The sequence below is a fragment of the Nomascus leucogenys genome, chromosome 10 (genome assembly GCF_006542625.1).
Source record: "Nomascus leucogenys isolate Asia chromosome 10, Asia_NLE_v1, whole genome shotgun sequence".
NCBI classification, from domain to species: domain Eukaryota; kingdom Metazoa; phylum Chordata; class Mammalia; order Primates; family Hylobatidae; genus Nomascus; species Nomascus leucogenys.
The window spans coordinates 43,871,995-43,888,971 of record NC_044390.1 but is presented as its reverse complement, the minus strand read 5'-3'; the positions used below and the strand labels follow the sequence as shown (position 1 = coordinate 43,888,971).

At 48.6% G+C, this 16,977-nt stretch overlaps 1 protein-coding gene across 1 annotated transcript in view; it reads right to left on the bottom strand.

Annotated features, from left to right (window-relative positions):
- Positions 1-16,977, bottom strand: part of RHPN2 (rhophilin Rho GTPase binding protein 2) — an 83,996-nt gene that overhangs the window by 43,739 nt on the left and 23,280 nt on the right. The window contains exon 3 of the mRNA XM_030820244.1: positions 282-410. Within this exon, the coding sequence (XP_030676104.1) occupies positions 282-410 (129 nt within the window). The remainder of the gene's footprint in view (positions 1-281; positions 411-16,977) is intronic.

The following is a 16,977-nucleotide window of genomic DNA, read 5'->3' as shown; positions in this document are numbered from 1 at the left end:
CGCCTCAGCCTCCCAAAGTGTTGGGATTATGGGAGTGAGCCACCGTGCCCGGCCTCACAAATGCCTTTTTGTTCAACACTGCAGGTATTTCCCAACAAATGGGCTCATCCCTTCCAGTCTAGCACCTCACTCAACCCCAAACCTGATGGTTCTCTCACTTCCGAAAGTGGGGGCTGCCACACCCCAGTCTAGAACCCTATCTGGCCTCTTTGTGCAGCACCCTGGATGTACGAAGGATCTCTGGCTCAGAGGCTTCTGGAAGGTGTGCTGCTCCCACTTACTCTGTGTTCTGATAGACGCCCACCGAGATGTTCAGCCCCTCCAGCTCTTCCTTGAGCATCTGCAGGTCTGAGTTGACGAAGCTCAGCTCCAGCCGCACTTGCTCCCGCACCTTTGGGTTTGTGGCCACTCTGTTCAAAGAGAAGAGGGAGAGATGTGCCCTCAGCCAGGTATCCCGGCTTCTGGGTAAGCAGACCCAATCCCCAGTCCCTGCAGGGAGGATCAGGGCATGGCTTGCAGAGGAGGGCCAGGAGTGTCAGGTAAGGTATCCCAGGGACACAGGGCACCTGCCCAGCTTGCAGCATACCTGCCAGTACGTGGAGCTGGGGACACAGGCAATGACACTGTGAGCTGCAGACATGAACTCTATGACATCCTGCAAAAACTCAGTCTTGAGAAGAGAAAACAAAACTGCTCCCAGCCATGCCTTAGAATACCGTAAGATACCCACTTGAAAAGAAATGAATGACTCCAGCCAGGCGTGGTGGCTCACGTCTGTAATCCCAGCACTCTGGGAGGCCGAGGCAGGTGGATCAGCTGAGGTCAGGAGTTCAGACCAGCCTGGCCAACATACAGTGAAACTCTGTCTCTACTAAAAAATACAAAAACTAGCTGGGTGTGGTGGTGCATGCCTGTAGTCCCAGCTATGCAGAAGGCTGAGGCTTGAACCTGGGAGATAGGGGTTGCAGTGAGCTGAGATTGTGCCACTGCACTCCAGCCTGGGCAACAGAGCAAGGCTCCCTCTCAAAAAAAAAAAAATGAATGATTTCTTTCGGTAGGAGAAATCACAATACATAAATAAATAAACATAAAAATTTGTTTTAAAAAAAGAAAGAAATGGATGATTATAGCTGGGCATGGTGGTGCATGCCTGTAGTCCCAGGCAGGAGGATCGCTTGAGTCCAGGAGGTTGATACTGCAGTGAGCTATGATCACACCACCGCAATCCAGCCTGGGTGACAGGGCAAGACACTGTCTCTAAAAACTAAAATAAGATAAAATGAAATGAAATATAAAAATATATACATACAAGATAGAGAGTAAAATAAAATAAATGAATGAGAAAATGAAGGGAGAGGTAATGCTTCCCAATTCATTCTGTAAGACTAGTATTAGCAACCCAAGCCTAGCAACATATAAATAGGATTATACACCATAACTAAGTGGGATTTATCCCAGGAATGCAAGGTTGGTTTAACATCTGAAAATCAATATAATATATTATAATAACAGAATAAAGGACAAAAAACACATGGTGACTTCAACAGATATTGAAAAAACTATGTGACAAAATCCTTCACAGGCCAGGCGTGGTGGCTCAAGCCTGTAATCCCAGAACTTTGGGAGGCCGAGGTGGATGGAGCACAAGGTCAGGAGATCGAGACCATCCTGGCTAACACGGTGAAACCCCGTCTCTACTAAAAATACAAAAAATTAGCCGGGCGTGTTGGCAGGCGCCTGTAGTCCCAGCTACTAGGGAGGCTGAGGCAGGAGAATGGCGTGAACCTGGGAGGCAGAGCTTGCAATGAGCTGAGATTGCGCTACTGCCCTCCAGGCTGGGGGACAGAGTGAGACTCCGTCTCAAAAAAAAAAAAAAAAAAATCCATCACAGATTCATAATAAAAATTCTCAGCAAAGTAGGAATAAAAGAGAATTTATGAAATCTGATAAAAGACACCTACAAAAACCCACAGTTAACATCACACTTAGTGGTGAATGACTGCTTTCCTCTTCTCACCAGGAACAAGGCAAAGATGCCCACTTTTGCTATTTCTAATCGATGAGGCAAATAAAGAAATTAAAGGCATCCAGATTAGAAAGGAAGAAATAAAACTGTCTTTATTTACAGATGGCACTATCTTATATATAGAAAATCCTAAGGCATCCATAAAACAAATATTAGTACTAATAAATTTAGCAAGGTCACAGGGTATAATCAATATACAAAAATCAATGTTTTTTTTTTTCTCTAGACAGGGTATCACTCTGTAACCTAGGCTGGAGTGCAATGTCACCATTATGGCTTACTACCACCTCAACCACCCAGGCTGAAGCCATCCTCCAGCCTCAGCCTCCCAAGGAGCTGGGACTACAGGTGCACACCACAACGCTGGCTAATTTTTGTATTTTTTTGTAGAGATGGAGTCTCACTATGTTGCCCAGGCTGGCCCAGAAATCCTGGGCTCAAGCAATCTTCCTGCCTCAGCCTCCCAAAGTGCTGAGATTACAGGCATGAGCCACTGTGCCTGGCCAATTCTATTTCTATATACTAGCAATGAACAATCTTGAAATTGAGAAAACCATTCCATTCACAATAGCATCAAAAAGAATAAAATACTCAGGAATAAACAAAAGAATCACAACACATGTAAACTGAAAACTACAAAACAATGCTGAGATATATTAAAAGAAGAGCTAGTCCATGTTTATGGATGGGAAGGCTCATTATTGTCAAGATGTCAAGCCTCCTTAGTTGGTACATTCATTCAATGCAACCTCAATCAAAATCCCACTAAGTTTTTTTTTTTTTTTTTTTTTTTTGGAGACGGAGTCTTGCTCTGTCACCCAGGCTGGAGTGCAGTGGCGCGATCTCCGCTCACTGCAAGCTCCGCCTCCCAGGTTCACGCCATTCTCCTGCCTCAGCCTCTCCGAGTAGCTGGGACTACAGGCGCCCGCCACCACGCCCGGCTAATTTTTTGTATTTTTAGTAGAGACAGGGTTTCACCGTGGTCTTGATCTCCTGACCTCGTTGTCCGCCCACCTCGGCCTCCCAAAGTGCTGGGATTACAAGGGTGAGCCACCGTGCCCAGCCACCACTAACCTTTTTATTAGAAATCGGCAAGCTGATCCTAAAATTCATGTGGAAATGCAAAAAAAACCTACAATAGGCAAAATAATTTTGAAAAATAAGAACAGAGTTGGAAGACATATTGATTTTAAAATTTACTAAGAAGCTGGGCTGGGCATGGTGGCTCATGTCTGTAATCCTAGCACTTTGGGAGGCTGAGGCGGGTAGATCACCTGAGGTCAGGAGTTCGAGACCAGCCTGGTCAACACGGTGAAACCCCATCACTACTAAAAATGCAAAAAATTAGCCAGGCGTGGTGGTGGACACCTATAATCCCAGCTACTCGGGAGCCTGATGCAGGAGAATCACTTGAACCCGGAAGGCAGAGGTTGCAGTGAGCCAAGATCGTGCCACTGCACTCCAGCCTGGGCAACAAGAGCAAAACTCCATCCCCCAAAAAAAATAAATAAATAAATAAACTTACTAAGAAGCCATAGTCATCAAGATAGCATGGTACTGACATAAAGATAGGCAATGAAACCTAATAAGAGTCCAGGAATAGGCCGGGTGTGGTAGCTCACGCCTGTAATCCCAGCACTTTGGGAGGCCGAGATGGACAGATCACGAGGTCAGGAGATCAAGACCATCCTGGCTGACACGGTGAAACCCCATCTCTACTAAAAATACAAAAAAGTAGCCAGGCATGGTGGCGGGCACGTGTAGTCCCAGCTACTCGGGAGGCTAAGGCAGGAGAATAGTGTGAACCCAGGAGGCGGAGCTTGCAGTGAGCTGAGATCGCACCACTGCACTCCAGCCTGGGTGACAGAGCAAGACTCCGTCTCAGAAAAAAAAAAAAAAAAAAAAGAGTCCAGGAATAAATGTTTACATTTATGTAGTAAATCTTTACAATTGATTTTGAACAAAAGTGCCAAATCAATTCAATGTGGAAAACATTATTGTTTCAACAAATAGTGCTAAAGCAGGTTGACATCCATAGGTACGTCAGGGTCCCTAAAACAACCCCGAAGTTCAGTGTTAATCTAGGAGTACTTGCAAAAGCCATGGATATGGTTTACTACAGCAAAAGATACAAAGCATAATGAGCAAAGGGAAAGGCACACGGGGTGAAATTGGGAGGAGGCCCGGCCCAGGCTTCTAGGGGTCCTCTCCCAGTGGAATCCCACAGACCGTGCTTAATCCCCCCAGCAAGGAGTTGTGACAACACACGCAAAATGCCATCTACCAAGGAAGCTCAGAGACTCCGTGTTCAGGGTTTTTACTGGGGGCTGATAGCATAGGCACCTCTGCCTAGCATGCTCCAAAATTCTGGATTCCCAGAGGGAAGGCAAGTGGTTCCACATAAACCATACCATTTGTACAAACAGTTCAGGCACAGTGAGTCAATCTTATCAGTCTGGGAAGGGTGAGAACACTTTTAAAATCGAAGTTTCCGCCCTCGTCACGTGTGACAACACTCTTCCTCTTGTGGCCCTGGAAGTCCACACACATGCACATTTGGACTCCCCCAGAAAATAAGATACTGGAGGCTCAGCTTGGTGAATTTCATCAATTTAGAGATTTTTGTGCGTGTATGGCTATGGCACCAGTAAGAAATACATTTTAGGCCAGGCGCAGTGGCTCACATCTGTAATCCCAGCACTTTGGGAGGCCAAGGCACGCGGATCACTTGAGGCCAAGAATTCGAGATCAGTCTGGACCGCATGGTAAAACCCCGTCTCTACTAAAAAGACAAAAATTAGCCAGGCATAGTGGCACATGCCTGTAGTCCCAGCTACTCAGGAGGCTGAGGTATGAGAATCGCTTGAACCCGGGAGGTGGAGGTTGCAGTGAGCTGAAATCGCACCACTGCACTCCAGCCTGGGTGACAGAGCAAGACTCCGTCACGAAAAAAGAAAAAAGAAATACATTTTATTTTACAACTCAGTACATGCATGCACACACACACAGACACATGCCCCTCCAACAAAAGTCTCACAGAAGTCACAGGCGTGATCCACTGCAGCATATTCTAGTCTACTCTAATAACTTCTTTTTAAAACACAATTATGTTTGCAACCCTACAACTCTCTGATTATCTGACACCAACTGGGTATCCAACAATTCAATTCGATTCTGACCCCAGCTCCCGGGGTAAGCACATACCCCACAGAGTAGGGGCTCGGTCCCATGAGGCTGCCCCCATTTTAGGGACCAGTCACACATCCTGGGAGAGAGGGGGATACTTGTGCTTCTGACTGATGAGCTGCCAATCAAGGGTTCCCACTGCCACCTCCTCAGGTTGGGTAATTCACCAGAAAGACTCCCAGAACATAGGAAAGCACCTGATGGACCAGTACTGGTTCATGTTATTCAATTCAGGAACAGCCAATTGGAAGAGGTGCACATGGCAAGTTATGGTGGGAGACGGGCAGGGCTTCCATGCTCACTCCAGGCACCTCAATGTGTTCACCAACCCAGAGGCTCCCTGAACCTCATCGTTTAGAATTTTATTCTGTTCTATTCTATTCTATTCTATTTTTGGGAGAGGGTCTTGTTTTGTCACCCAGGCTGGAGTGCAGTGGCATGATCATGGCTTACTGCAGCCTCGCCCTCCAGGGCTCAAATGATCCTCTCACCTCAGCCTCCCAAGAAGCTGGGACTACAGGCATGTACCACCACACCCGGCTAATTTTTGTATTTTTTTCACCATGTTGCCCAGTCCAGTCTCCAATTCCTAGGCTCAAGCAATCCACCCGCCTCAGGCTTCCAAAGTGCTGGGATTACAGGTGTGAGCCACAACGCCCAGCCTTATTTTATTTTTTGTATAGATGGTGTCTTGCTATGTTCCCTAGGCTGGCCTCCAAATCCTGGGCTCCTGGGCTTGAGTGATCCTCCCTCACCCTCCTGAGTAGCTGGAACTACAGATATGCACCATTGCACCCGGCTAATGTAGGTGGTTTTTTTTGTTTTGTTTTGTTTTTGAGATGATGTCGCCCAGGCTGGAGTGCAGTGGCATGATCTCTGCTCACTGCACGCTCCGCCTCCCAGGTTCCAGTGATTCTCCTGCCTCAGCCTCCCGAGTAGCTGGGACAGTGATTCTCCTACCTCAGCCTCCTGAGTAGCTGGGACTACAGGCACCCGCCACCATGCCCGGCTAATTTTTTGGATTTTTAGTAGAGACGGGGTTTCACCATGTTAGCCAGGATGGTCTTGATCTCTTCACCTCATGATCCGCCTGTCTCAGCCTCCCGAAGTGCTGGGATTACAGGCGTGAGCCACCGTGCCCGGTCTTTTTTTTTGTTTTTTTTTTTTTTTTTTTTGAGGCAGAGTCTTGCTCTTTCCCCCGGGCTGTAATGCAGTGGTGCGATCTCAGCTCACTGCAACCTCCACCTCCCAGGTTCAAGTAATTCTCCTGCCTCAGGCTCCCGAGTAGCTGGGATTACAGGCGCCTGTCACCATACCCAGCTAATTTTTGTATTTTTAGTAGAGACAGGGTTTCACCATGTTGGCCAGGTCTCCAACTCCTGACCTCAGGTGATCCACTCACCTCAGCCTCCCAAAGTGCTGGGATTACAGGCGTGAGCCACCGTGACCGGCCTAATGCAGGGTTTTTTATGGAGGCTTCATTACGCATAGATGATTAAATCATTGGCCACTGGTGACTGAGCTCGATCTCCAGCCTCTCTCCCTTCTCCAGAGGTGGTGTAGGGAGGAGCTGAAATTTCCAGCCCTCTCACCATGGCTTGTGCTTTCTGCGGATCAGCATCCATTCTAAAGCCTCCCACCAAGAGTGATCTCATTAGCATACAAAAGATACTTTTATCACTCAGGAGCTCTGTGCCAGGAACACAGGAGCAGGACAAAGACCAAATATTTATCTTTTATTATGCCACAGCAACGCACTGAATTGATGTCATTACACACCACAGGTCACAATCTGCAGCTTGTAAAACCTGTGCTACAAAGAGCTTATTGAGAAAACGACTGATTCTGTAGCTGATAATGTTCACAAGGATTGGGGTGGGGGGAATCCTCCCATCCCTCAGTATCAGGAATGGGTTCATTTCTTCTTACAAATGGGATTCCTTTTGGCTAGTGAATATAAAATGTGTTCCAAATATATTCCCTTCCCCCTATTGCCTGCTAGGAAGCTCAGAGACAAACCATGGCTCACATTTCACAAAGTATATAGGACTTTGTGGCATGCACTAGCCTTACCTCCAGCTAAATCTCTCCTTTATTCTTCTTTCTCTTGCCTTCATATCTTCATTCACTCCTGATTTAATCTTACATGTTGTATGAATATGTTAAGGTACTTCAAATCTACTTTAAAATGAAGGAAGATAAACAATTATAATTCAATTATAATTCCTAGAGGACATGTCTTCTTTCTCTTGGTATTTTTTTCCTAGAACCTGGCATATGGCCGGGCGCGGTGGCTCACGCTTGTAATCCCAGCACTTTGGGAGGCCGAGGCGGGCGGATCACGAGGTCAGAAGATCGAGACCACGGTGAAACCCCGTCTCTACTAAAAATACAAAAAAATTAGCCGGGCGTGGTGGCGGGCGCCTGTAGTCCCAGCTACTCGGAGAGGCTGAGGCAGGAGAATGGCGTGAACCTGGGAGGCGGAGCTTGCAGTGAGCCGAGATTGCGCCACTGCACTCCAGCCTGGGCGACAGAGCGAGACTCCGTCTCAAAAAAAAAAAAAAAAAAAAAAAGAACCTGGCATAGCCCTTTCCACATCATGGGGGCGCTGAACAAATTTTAGTTCATGGAAGAACAAATGACAGAGTGAAGACTACTCTCTCCAGGCAGCGAGGGAGCTGATTGGTTCTTAGCACTACAGTAGGTTCAACTTAAATATAAAAACTAAGGCCGGGCACGGAGGTTCACGCCTGTAATCCCAGCACTCTGGGAGGCCAAGGTGGACAGATAACCTGAGGTCAGGAATTCAAGATCAGCCCGGCCAACATGGTGAAACCCCATCTCTACTAAAAATACAAAAATTAGCTGGGCATGGTGGCACACGCCTGTACTCTCAGCTACTCGGGAGGCTGAAGCAGGAGAATCACTTGAACCTGGGAAGCGGAGGTTGCAGTGAGCAGTGATCACGCCACTGCACTCTAGCCTGGCGACAGAGCGAGGCACCATCTCAGAAAAAAATAAAAAATTAAAATAGGCCAGGCACGGTGGCTCACACCTATAATACTAGCACTTTGGGGGGCCGAGGTGGGCAAATCACCTGAGGTCAGGAGTTAGAGACCAGCCTGACCAACGTGGAGAAATCTCATCTCTACTGAAAATACAAAATTAGCCGGGCATGGTGGCGGGCACTTGTAATCCCAGCTACTCGATAGGCTGAGGCAGGAGACTCACTTGAACCCGGGAGGCACAGGTTGCGGTGAGCGGAGATTGTGCCATTGCACTCCAGCCTGGGCTACAAGAGCGAAACTCCGTCTCAAAAAAGAAAAAAATAAATAAAAACTGAGACCCTAAGAACCCCACCAAAATCCCTGGAGAGCTTCCACGTAATGCCAACTTTTTATTTTTCCACCTTTATATATAAATTTGCCATGTCTCCCCGCTCCCAGCTTGGCAAAATAGTTTTTTTTTAATTTTATATATTTTTTAATAGAGTCAGGGGTCTCAACATATTGCCTAGGCTGGTCTCAAACTGCTAAGACAAAGCAATCCTCTTGCCTCATCCTCCCAAAGTGCTAGGATTATAGGTGTGAGCCATCGCACCTGGCCTGGCAACAATTTTTGATTTAAGATTTGCCACAAGGCCAGGCACGGTGGCTCACGCCTGTAACCCCAGCACTTTGGGAGGCCAAGGCGGGCAGATCACGAGGTCAGGAGTTTGAGACCAGACTGGCCAACACAGTGAAACCCCGTCTCTACTAAAAATACAAAAGTTGGCCGGGCGCGGTGGCTCACGCCTATAATCCCAGCACTTCGGGAGGCTGAGGTGGGCAGATCAAGAGGTCAGGAGATCAAGACCATCCTGGCTAACACAGTGAAACCCTGTCTCTACTAAAAATACAAAAAAATTAGCTGTGTGTGGTGGTGGGCACCTGTAGTCTCAACTACTCGGGAGGCTGAGGCAGAAGAATGGCGTGAACCCGGGAGGCAGAGCTTGCAGTGAACAGATATCGCGCTACTGCACTCCAGCCTGGGCGACAGAGCGAGACTCCGTCTCAAAAAAAAAAAAAAAAAAATATATATATATACAAAAGTTAGCTGGGCATGGTGGCACACCCCTGTAGTCCCAGCTACTCAGGAGGCTGAGGCAGAAGAATCACTTGAACCTGGGAGGCGGAGGTTGTGGTGAGCCAAGATCATCACACCACTGCACTCCAGCTTGTGCAATAGAGCGAGACTCCATCTCAAAAAAAAAAAAAAAAGATTTACAAGAAAGCCAGGTGAAGTGGGTCATGCCTATGATCCTAGTGCTTTGAGAGGCTGAAGCAGGAGGATTGCTTGAGGCTAGGAGTTCAAGACCAGCCGAAGCAACATAGTGAGACCTTGTCTCTAACTAAAACAAGTATTTTTTTTAGTTTTTATTTTTGAGATGCAGTATTTTTGAGATGGAGTCTTGCTCTGTCACCCATGCTGGAGTGCAATGGTACAATCTTGGCTCACTGCAACCTCCGCCTCCAGGTTCAAGCGATTCTCCTGCCTCAGCCTCCCGAGTAGCTGGAGTTACAGGTGTGTGCCAACACACCCAGCTAATTTTTTGTATTTTTAGTAGAGATGGGGTTTCACCCTGTAGGCCAGGCTAGTCTTGAACTTCTGACCTCAAGTTATCCACCTGCCTCTGCCTCCCAAAGTGCTGGGATTACAGGCGTGAGCCAACACACCCAGACAATTTTTGTATTTTTAGTAAAGACAGGGTGTCACCATGTTGCCCAGGCTGGTTTTGAACTCCTGGCCTCAAGTGATTCTTGAGGATCGGCCTCCCAAAGTGCTGGGATTACAGGCTTGAGCCACCACACCCAGCCTAAAAAATTTTTTTAAATACATTTCCAACAAATCAATGAGCTGCCCTTAAGACGTAGACCTCTTTACGTGGGTCACACTGAAACTGTTGGCAGCCAGGTGGGGTCTCAGCGTTGGTTTCTGTAATGCTGACCTTTGGTGCAACCATGATTGAGAAATCAACCCTGGAGTCTGAGCTTCATTGCTAGCACAGGTGTATGTCAGAGGCGTTCGAAGCAGAGCGACTCCATTTTGAGTGACGGCTGGAAAAAGAGGCTGAGACTTGCTGGGCTGCATTCTCAGAAAATTAGCCGTTCCTAGCCTCTAAATGTTCACAGTAAAGGGAACAAATTAATAGTTTTCTAAAACAGACCCAGACCTGGGGGTGTCCAGATATCCCGATATCTGGAGAACAAAGGCATTCCTCAATTTTGCTTTAAAGATAAGAATATCTGGTCAGGCACCGTGGCTCACGCCTATAATCCCAGCACTTTGGGAGGCCGAGGTGGGCAGATCATGAGGTCAGGAGAAATAGACCATTCTGGCTAACACGGTGAAAACCTATCTCTACTAAAAATACAAAAAAATTAGCTGTGCGTGGTGGCGGGTGCCTGTAGTCCCAGCTACTCGGCAAGCTGAGGCAGGAGAATGGCATGAACCTGGGAGGCGGGGCTTGCAGTGAGCGGGGATCAGGCCACTGCACTCCAGCCTGGGCGACAGAGCCAGACTCCATCTCCAAAAAAAGAAAAAGATAATAATATTGATTCCTGCAAAATACAATAAGTAAGAAAATCAATTTTTTTTTTTTTTTTTTTTTTTTGGTGACAGAGTCTTGCTCTGTCACCCAGGCTGGAGTGCAGTGGCACAATCTTGGGAGGCTGAGGCAGGAGGATTACTTGAGGCCAGGAGTTCAACACCAGCCTGGGCAATCTAGGGAGACCCCCATCTCTACAGAAAATTTGAAAATGAAAATTAGCTGGGAATGGTGGTATACATGTATAGTCCCAGCTGCTTAGGAGGCTAAGGCAGGAGGATCACTTGAGCCCAGGAGTTTGGGTCTGCAGTGGGCTAGTGAGAGGTGACAGCGTGCTGGCAGTCCTCACAGCCCTCGCTCACTCTCAGCGCCTCCTCTGCCTGGGCTCCCACTTTGGCAGCACTTGAGGAGCCCTTCAGCCCGCCGCTGCACTGTGGGAGCCCCTTTCTGGGCTGGCCAAGGCCGGAGCCGGCTCCCTCAGCTTGCCGGGAGATGTGAAGGGAGAGGCGTGGGCGGGAACCAGGGCTGCACGTAGTGCTTGCGGGCCAGCGCGAGTTCCGGGTGGGCATGGGCATGGGCTGGACGTGCCCTGCACTTGGAGCCAATGGCCGGCCCCGCTGGCCCTGGGCAGTGAGGGGCTTAGCACCTGGGCCAGCAGCTGCTGTGCTCAATTTCTCGCCCAGCCTTAGCTGCCTTCCCATAGGGCAGGGCTCGGGACCTGCAGCCCACCATGCCTGAGCCTCCCCCCACGCTCCGTGGGCTCCGGTGTGGCCCGAGCCTCCCCAATGAGCACTGTCCCCTGCTCCACAGCGCCCAGTCCCATCGACCACCCAAGGGCTGAGGAGTGCAGGCACGGGTGCCAGACTGGCAGGCAGCTGCACCTGCAGCCCTGGTGCAGGATCCACTGGGTGAAGCCAGCTGGGCTCCTGAGTCTGGTGGGGACTTGGAAAACCTTTATGTCTAGCTAAGGGATTGTAAATACACCAATCGGCACTCTGTATCTAGCTCAAGGTTTGTAAACACACCAATCAGCACCCTGTATCTAGCTCAGGGTTTGTGAATGCACCAATCGACACTCTGCATCTAGCTACTCTGGTGGTGACTTGGAGAACTTTTGTGTCGACAATCTGTATCTAGCTAATCTGGTGGGGACATAGAGAACCTTTGTGTCTAGCTCAGGGATTGTAAACACACCAATCAGCACCCTGTCAAAACAGACCACTCAGCTCTACCAATCAGCAGGATGTGGGTGGGGCCAGATAAGAGAATAAAAGCAGGCTGCCTGAGGCAGCAGTGGCAACCCGCTCGGGTCCCCTTCCACACTGTGGAAGCTTTGTTCTTTCACTCTTTGCAATAAATCTTGCTGCTGCTCACTCTTTGGGTCCACACTGCCTTTATGAGCTGTAACACTCACTGCGGAGGTCTGCAGCTTCACTCCTGAACCAGCGAGACCATGAACCCACCAGAGGGAAGCAACTCCAAACACATCCGAACATCAGAAGGAACAAACTCCGGACACGCCACGTTTAAGAACTGTAACACTCACCACAAGGGTCCGCGGCTTCATTCCTGAAGTCACTGAGACCAAGAACCCACCAATTCCGGACACACTAGGATTGCACTGCTACATTCCAGTGTGGGCAACAGAGTGAGACCTCCTCTCAAAAAATAAATAAATAGGCATGGTGGCTCACACCTGTCATCGCAGCACTCTGGGAGGCCTAGGCATGAGGATTGCTTGAGCCTCGGAGTCTGAGACCAGCCTGAGCATCATAGGGAGACCCAGTCTCTACAAAAAAATTTTAAAAATTAGCTGAATGCCAGTCAGGTGTGGTGGCTCATGTCTGTAATCCCAGCACTTTCGGAGGCCGAGTGGGCAGATCACTTGAGGTCAGGAGTTTGAGAACAGCCTGGACAACATGGTGAACCCCCTGTCTATTAAAAATACAAAAATTAGCTGGGCATGGTGGTGCGTGCCTGTAATCTTAGCTACTAGGGAGGCTGAGGCAGGAGAATTGCTTGAACCCAGGAGGCGAAAGAGCGAGACTTTATCTCAAAAAAAAAAAATTAGCCTAGTATGGTGGTACACACCTGTGGAGGCTGAGGTGGGAGGACAGCTTGAGCCCAGAAGGTTGAGGCTGCAGTGAGCTGTGATCATACCACTGAACTCCAGGTTCGGCAACAGAGCAAGACCCTGCCTCAAAATGAATAAATATAAAAATTTTATTTATTATTTATGTATTTATTTATTTTGAGACTGAGTCTCGCTCTGTCACCCAGGCTGGAGTGCAGTGGCATGATTGTGGCTCACTTCAACCTCCATACCCCTAGTTCAAGCAATTCTCCTGCCTCAGCCTCCCAAGTAGCTGGGATTACAGGCACACACCACCACACCCCGCTAATTTTCTTTTCTTTTTGTTAAGAGACAGAGTCTCACTCTGTCACCCAGGCTGGAGTGCAACGGTGTGATCTCGGCTCACTGCAACCTCGAACTCCTGGGCTCAGGTGATTCTCCAGCCTCAGCCTCCCGAGTAGCTGGGATTACAATGTGTGCCACCACGCGTGGCTAATTTTTGTATTTTTAGTAGAGACAAGGTTTAACCATGTTGGCCAGGCTGGCCTCAAACTCCTGACCTCTAATTATTTGCCCGCGTCAGCCTCCCAAAGTGCTGTGATTACAGACTTGAGCCACCACGCCTGGTCTAAAAAGTTTTTTTTTTTTTTTTTAAGTAATGCATGTGTATTTTGCATTCTGTCCCCATTTGTTTTCGTGTAATTATTTCTCTCCCAAGTCTTTTAATAAAACTATCCTTCCAGGAATAAGCTCCACATTGACACAGTGACTTGCCGCAGCTTCGACCTTATTAGACCAGCTTAGCCTTAGTCCATCTGATCCCAAATCCCACTCTGCCAGGGTTTCAGGAGGCTGGAGTGAGGACTGTCCCATCCCCTGCTGAGGTGGCTGATCAGCCAGACCGGCAGGACATCTGCTCCCAGCCTGTCTCTCGATGGAGGAAGGTGGGCCTTGATGTTGATGTCAGCCCCAAAGGCTATGGAGGGCCTGCAAACCCCACCACAGACACACACCAGCCCTCCCACAACTGACGGTGTGAGCTGTCATTAACCTCAAGCCACTGTCATGACAGCCAAGGCCACCTCACATCACTCCTGACCCAGAATTTCATCACCCCCGTCCAGAGGTCACAAACTAAACTGAAGGCCTGAGGGACTTGTTCACCTGGCTCTCAGGATGTTACTATCCTCTCTCTGAAACGAGTCCCCAAAACTTAAAAATTCAACAATCGGCCAGGCACAGTGGGTCATGCCTATAATCCCAGCACTTTGGGAGGCTGAGGCAGGCAGATCACTTGAGGTCAGGAGTTTGAGATCAGCCTGGCCAACATGGTGAAACCTTGTCTCTACTAAAAATACAAAAATTAGCCGGGCATGATGGTGCATGCTTGTAGTCCCAGCTACTCGGGAGGCTGAGGCAGGAGAATCACATGAACCCGGGAGGCGGAGGTTGCAGTGAGCCAAGATCACGCCACTGCACTCCAGCCTGGGTGACAGAGCAAGACTCTGTCTCAAAAAGAAAAAAAAAAATTCAACAATCCATCAGATTAAAAACAAAAAAAATTCCTAACTTCTCCTGGAAAAAAAAAAAATTAGAAGATACAGCAATTCTGGCCCTACCCTCCATGAGGCAAACTGCAGTTGCCTCATCCAGAGAGGGCATATGCTGTGCACTTCACCACAGTCCCCACCACTCCCTATTGTCTCACAGCACAGAATCCAGCCCCATTCACTCATTTAAAGCCCACCTGATCCCTGTAAACCTCGGAGCAGGTCACTTCTGATCTAGCCCAACAACTCTCAGCACAACAGGGAAACCTGAAGCCCAGAGAGCTTAAATGACCTGCTCTTGTTCAAAGAACTAGTTAGCTAAAACTAGTTAAAACTAGGCAACCTGCCTTTTTTTTTTTTTTTTTGAGACGGAGTCTTGCTCTGTGGCCTCAGCTAGAGTGCAGTGGCGCGATCTCGGCTCACTGCAAGCTCCGCCTCCCGGGTTCACACCATTCTCCTGCCTCAGCCTCCCGAGTAGCTGGGATTATGGGCACGTGCCACCACACCCTGCTAATTTTTTTAGTTTTAGTTTTAGAGATGGGGTTTCACCATGTTGGCCAGGATGGTCTCGATCTCTTGACCTCGTGATCCTCCCACCTCGGCCTCCCAAAATGCTGGAATTACAGAAGTGAGCCACCATGCCCGGCCCTGCTTTAAATTTCACAAGGACTGCCTCAATTTCAGATAAACTTCATCACATTTCTACCCTAGCTTTTCTCAAGGGAGGGAAGCTGGGAGAAGACAGAATATTGTCTCTGGTTGGCCTAAATGAAAAAGTACGGTCAGGCATGGTGGCTTACGCCTGTAATTCCAGCACTTTGGGAGGCTGAGGCAGGCAGATCACCTGAGGTCAGGAGTTCAAGACTAGCCTGGCCAACACCGTGAAACCCCATCTTACTAAAAGTATAAAATTTAGCCAGGCATGGTGCCACATGCCTACAATCCCAGTTACTCGGGAGGCTGAGGCACAAGAATCACTTGAATCCAGGAGGTAGAGGTTGCACAGTGAGCTGGTATCTCGACACTGCACTCCATCCTGGGAGACAGAATGAGACTCTATCTCAAAAAAAAAAAAAAAAAAAAAAAAACACAAAAAAAACCTGAAAAAAGTGCATTTGAAATATTTGATGGCTTCCTAACAAAACTCCAGGAAGCTCATGGACTCTCAGCTGGAATGATCAGAGAAGGGGAAGACTTTGAAGGATCACAAAATCTGGTTTTTCAAGTGCCTGCCTAGCCACGATACCCTCTGACAGTCCTCAGGTAAGGGCTTAGCACCCCCATTTCCATTCCTGCATTTCTGGGGACGTCTCCAAACATCCCCCACCCCTATTCCAACGGATCTACCTTCCTTTGGGGACTGCGGTAGGAAACCTGGGAACCAGATGACAAACAGAAGGAAAGTAGGGCCTAATTTACAACTGAAACCACCCATGGCCTGCAGAGACAGCCACGTAATGGGTCGCCCAGGGACACTGAGGGGCCAGAGCGGAGCTTGGCAAAATGCCCTATTTGTTTTCGGGAAACCGTTGGTGCTTGTTGAGTCAGATTAATAAATACCTTCAGGGTTTCCTCTGACAACATTCTCCAGCAAGGGGTACTTTGAACCTTTGGGCCACTGTGAGAATCATTAACAACCCCCAACCCCTACCCCTGCCAACCCAACCACTGCCAGTTTAACAATAAGCTTGAGTCAGGCTCGGGCCTCAGAAAGGGTGACTGCTGGTGTCATTAAGAAAACAAGGCACACAAAACTGCCCTAGTTCCTGCCTGAGAAACTCCAAGTTCTGTGCTCACAGGGGCCTCTCCGACCACCCTCTGTCTCTAAGGCTGGCCACCCTGGGCCAACCTCTATGACATTCAGAGTTCATTACTCCCTAGAAAACATCACTTCCCTAGGTGATCTGATTTGTTTACTTGTCTATAAAAGTCTCCTCCCATCCCCCAACACGAGAAATCACAAAAGCAGGGCCTCGCCTGATCTTCATGCACCTCAACTGTGCCTGCCATTTAACAGGTGCTCAATAGCCAGGCACAGGGGCTCACTCCTGAAATCCCAGCACTCTGGGAGGCCGAGGCAGGAGGATCACTTGAAGCCAAGAGTTTGAGACCAGCCTGGGCAACATGGTGAAACCCTGTCTCTACTAAAAATTTAAAAAATTCAATTAGCCGGGTGTGCTGGTACGTGCCTGTAGTCCCAGCTATTTGGGAGGCTGAGGCAGAAGAATCACTTGAACGTGGGAGGCAGAGGTTGCAGTGAGCCAAGATTGCGCCATCGCACTCCAGCCTGGGCAACAAGAGTGAAACTCCGTCTCAAAAAAAAAGGTGCTCAATGAATCCATGAATAGGTAAATCAATTGTCCACTCCTAGGAAAGCCACACAGCATCAAGGCTGCCCACCTGCCCCCTTGGCCACAAAGCAGGCCTGTCCAAGGGTCAACCAGAACCCTAGGCCACAAAACACACCACAGCCTTCCCAGCACATGACAGGGAGTCCCAAAATTGGGGGCCTCTCCCACGTTACACAGACGACATGAGTTCCTCTCTGCTATGG